General features: G+C 34.6%; 1 protein-coding gene across 1 annotated transcript; it reads right to left on the reverse strand.

The window, feature by feature from the left end:
* Positions 1 to 314: 314 nt before the first annotated feature.
* Positions 315 to 2,828, reverse strand: LOC148562121 (uric acid degradation bifunctional protein TTL-like). Its single transcript, XM_088490815.1, has 5 exons — positions 2,762 to 2,828; positions 2,369 to 2,586; positions 2,127 to 2,228; positions 598 to 691; positions 315 to 484 (listed from the first exon to the last, which is right to left on the reverse strand). Exons 1-5 carry the CDS (start codon positions 2,826 to 2,828, stop codon positions 315 to 317), a joined length of 651 nt encoding a protein of 216 aa, XP_088346941.1.
* Positions 2,829 to 3,053: the final 225 nt, after the last annotated feature.

Genomic DNA, 3,053 nt, shown 5'->3' on the forward strand with positions numbered 1-3,053 from the left:
GTAGTCATCAAAATGCATTCAGCTAAACTGTCATATAAAAAATAAACGAAGGAATGATCTTGGCTGTCAATTGATGTTGTCTCAAAATAATTTTAAGTCACCAAAAACTAAATAGGATATATATTTATACGTAATTTTAAACTAGAACATGTTCCTTGCTACCTCACCAGGCTCGCACCAACTAAAAAGACAAATTTGTTAAGTCAGAGTATACCAATTACACGCCAATTTTGTCAATAACCAGATCAACTCATATACTGAAAAAAATCAGGTGTATCTAACAAGAACAAACTAACAAGGCCATACAACATGACTCAAACTACACAATTCTCTTCTGGTGTTTTATTGAGGTCAATAGTAAGTTTCGGAGCTTTGTTAACAGTAGATACAACCTCCTCGGAACTATCGTTGTTCACAACGTCATCCTCCTCCATCGAGTCTTGAACTACCTCCCCTAATTCTTCTGGAGTCTCTCGAACATTCTCTTAAATTAAACCTGAAAGTTAGATCAGAGCCAAATAATATAATTTTGTTACCAATAGTAAATAAGAAAAAAACCATGGCTACGCAACAATGTCAGTTTATTATCTAGCTTACGGTCCCAAAGTCGTGCAAGCTTTCTCTCTATAAGGATGAATTCCTCCCGAGACGTAATACCAATTTCAACAGAAAGAAGATTCTCGTAGCGTGCCTGCGCAATGTCCAACAGTACACACATAAATGTTATAAAGTTGAAAAGGGTTAACAACTGTTCTAAGTATTGGTTGCTGGAATCACCTTTTCCAGGTGAATCTGCTGCTTTTTTATTCAAATCATTACTCATCTTAATTAATCAATTGCTACCAATAATTTCACAACGCATGCATAACAAAATTGGAATCTAAGTGGAATGAAACTAGCCGACAATTCTAAATTGACACATCTGTCATAAACCAAATTGTGATCTAAGTGGAATGAAACTCACGTGAATCTCCTACCTTCACAAAGTTGGGCTATGGAGTTCATCTATTCACTTGATCGGTAGACCTAATCCGATACTACATAAGACCAACAAAGATCACAAACTGCTGCTTTTTAAGTCAAGAGTTACAAAGACAACAGAAAAGAAATCAGATTAAACGGTAACAGAAAGATGCCTGAATTCTGCGTGACTGGGGGCACCGCTTTCATCGCAGCTTACCTTATCAAAGCCGTACTAGAAAATGGTCACACTGTGAGGACCCCCGTGTGAAACCAAGATGACACCTTTAATTCTAAGGATTCACATGTTTTTTTTATTTTGATTTTATTCTATAGTTTGATTTCTAATTTGGCTATAAGGTATTACTGCTACATGTTACCTAATAGTTGATCAGATGATGTGGCGAAGGTTGGCTTGCTAAGGGAATTGAGTGGAGCTAATAAGAGATTAAAAATTTTTTAAGAGGATTTATTGGTGGAAGGGAACTTTGATGAGGCAGTGACAGGGGTTGATGGTGTCTTTCATACAGCATTTCCAGTGCCAGTTCCTTATGATAACAAGGTTCAGGTGTCCTTCAATTCCTTCAATAGAATATGTACTTAAGCTTAATCAACTTTTTTGTTCTTTATGGCTAAAAATAAAAAACCAATAATATATCATCTAAACATAAAGGGACATTAAAAGAGGTACCAGTGCATTTTTTAAAAAATTAAAAATAAAAAATACTTTTTTATATATATAAATTTACATTTCTAAAACTCGAAGGAAAGGCAAGATATTAATATTTCTAAGACTCTGAATTATTACTCATACCCAAAATATCTGTGTTTTCTTGCCAAAAAAACACTCAGAAGTCAGAACTGAAAAGAGTATTGAGATAAATCTGTTGCTCGCAAACTAGGACATTGGTCGTAACATGATATATTTTTGTATCATAATTTTTTCCATAATAAAAAGATGCATGATGGGATCTGATGCATCTGTAAGTTATATACCAAAAGCAATTAACATAGCTATATATCACTAATTAGGACCAGCTGGCCAGCTACCATAAATCAGTCAATATTAAACTGTTTTCAAAGGTATGATGTTGGGCTTTTGAACTTCACAAATAATTTTAAACGCTAATATAATTGAGGCATGTGTAGAAATTAGTTTATCTTACCTTCACCTCATCTAGTATTTGGTGCGACAACTTCTTGTCTGTACTAGTTATGAACACAAAGCCAAATTTCCTGCGGTACTTTCTTCCGAATTGCTCCAGCTCCTGCAATTTTAAGAAACTCAAATGGTTTATCAGGCTTATAAAGTGTCCTTTGTTTACAGGATAATAACATTTTAAAAATTAGTGTTGCTTTCTTGAAAAGGTAAGGGGACTAGGCAATTGTGCGACTTATCAAAGCGTACCAACATAATGGGCCCAGGCGCAAACTTAGCAGCCTCATCTATGTGCAGGTGTGCAGAGAACACATCCAGCCATGATTGAATAGGCGACTTGTTGAACCATAAGTCCCTTGCATATGATGTTGCGTGCTCCAGCGAGGAGAATGGAGATGCCTGAACTATTGCCTTGGAAAACCAGATGCTAGTGCCGCAAAGAAAGAAGTCTCTCTCTTCCAATTTCCCTGATAAGCCCCATCATGAAACAAGTGAGCATAATAACCACGCAGATTCCTGCCAATCAACAATTAACTCCGGTAGCTCTATATTAAATAAATACCACACTAAATATGTGAAATCCTTAATAACTTCTAACCAAATTAGTCGGGCAATCAAAAAATCGCACTGTTATTAACACACCAGCAATTATGACATTCCCTCCATGTGCAGCAGCAAATTCTAGTAGACTAGTGTACAAGTGCACCATATTCAGAAAATTGCCAAACTATGTATCAGTAATAGTGTATAAATATAAAATAAACTTTTAATATTGGAATAGCACACCAGAATAAAGCTGCTAATAATAATAATAATAATAATAATAATAATAATAATAATAATAATAATAATAATAATAATAATAATAAGCAAATGTTCTACACCAAAAACATTATAAACATGCAGATTCTAGAGTGATATATAATTCGCATAA

This window comes from Arachis ipaensis, chromosome B6 (assembly GCF_059453495.1).
Source record: "Arachis ipaensis isolate K30076 ecotype BB chromosome B6, ASM5945349v1, whole genome shotgun sequence".
Lineage (NCBI taxonomy): Eukaryota > Viridiplantae > Streptophyta > Magnoliopsida > Fabales > Fabaceae > Arachis > Arachis ipaensis.

Bases quoted from the DNA above. Each gene is read 5' to 3' on its own strand.
- LOC148562121 (XM_088490815.1), bottom strand. From the start codon at position 2,828: ATGGTGCACTTGTACACTAGTCTACTAGAATTTGCTGCTGCACATGGA. The intron at 2,587-2,761 runs GTGTGTTAATAA...GGGGCTTATCAG, and splicing joins AGGGAATGTCATAATTGCTG to GGAAATTGGAAGAGAGAGAC. The intron at 692-2,126 runs GTAAGATAAACT...GACATTGCGCAG, and splicing joins AAATACTAGATGAGGTGAAG to GCACGCTACGAGAATCTTCT.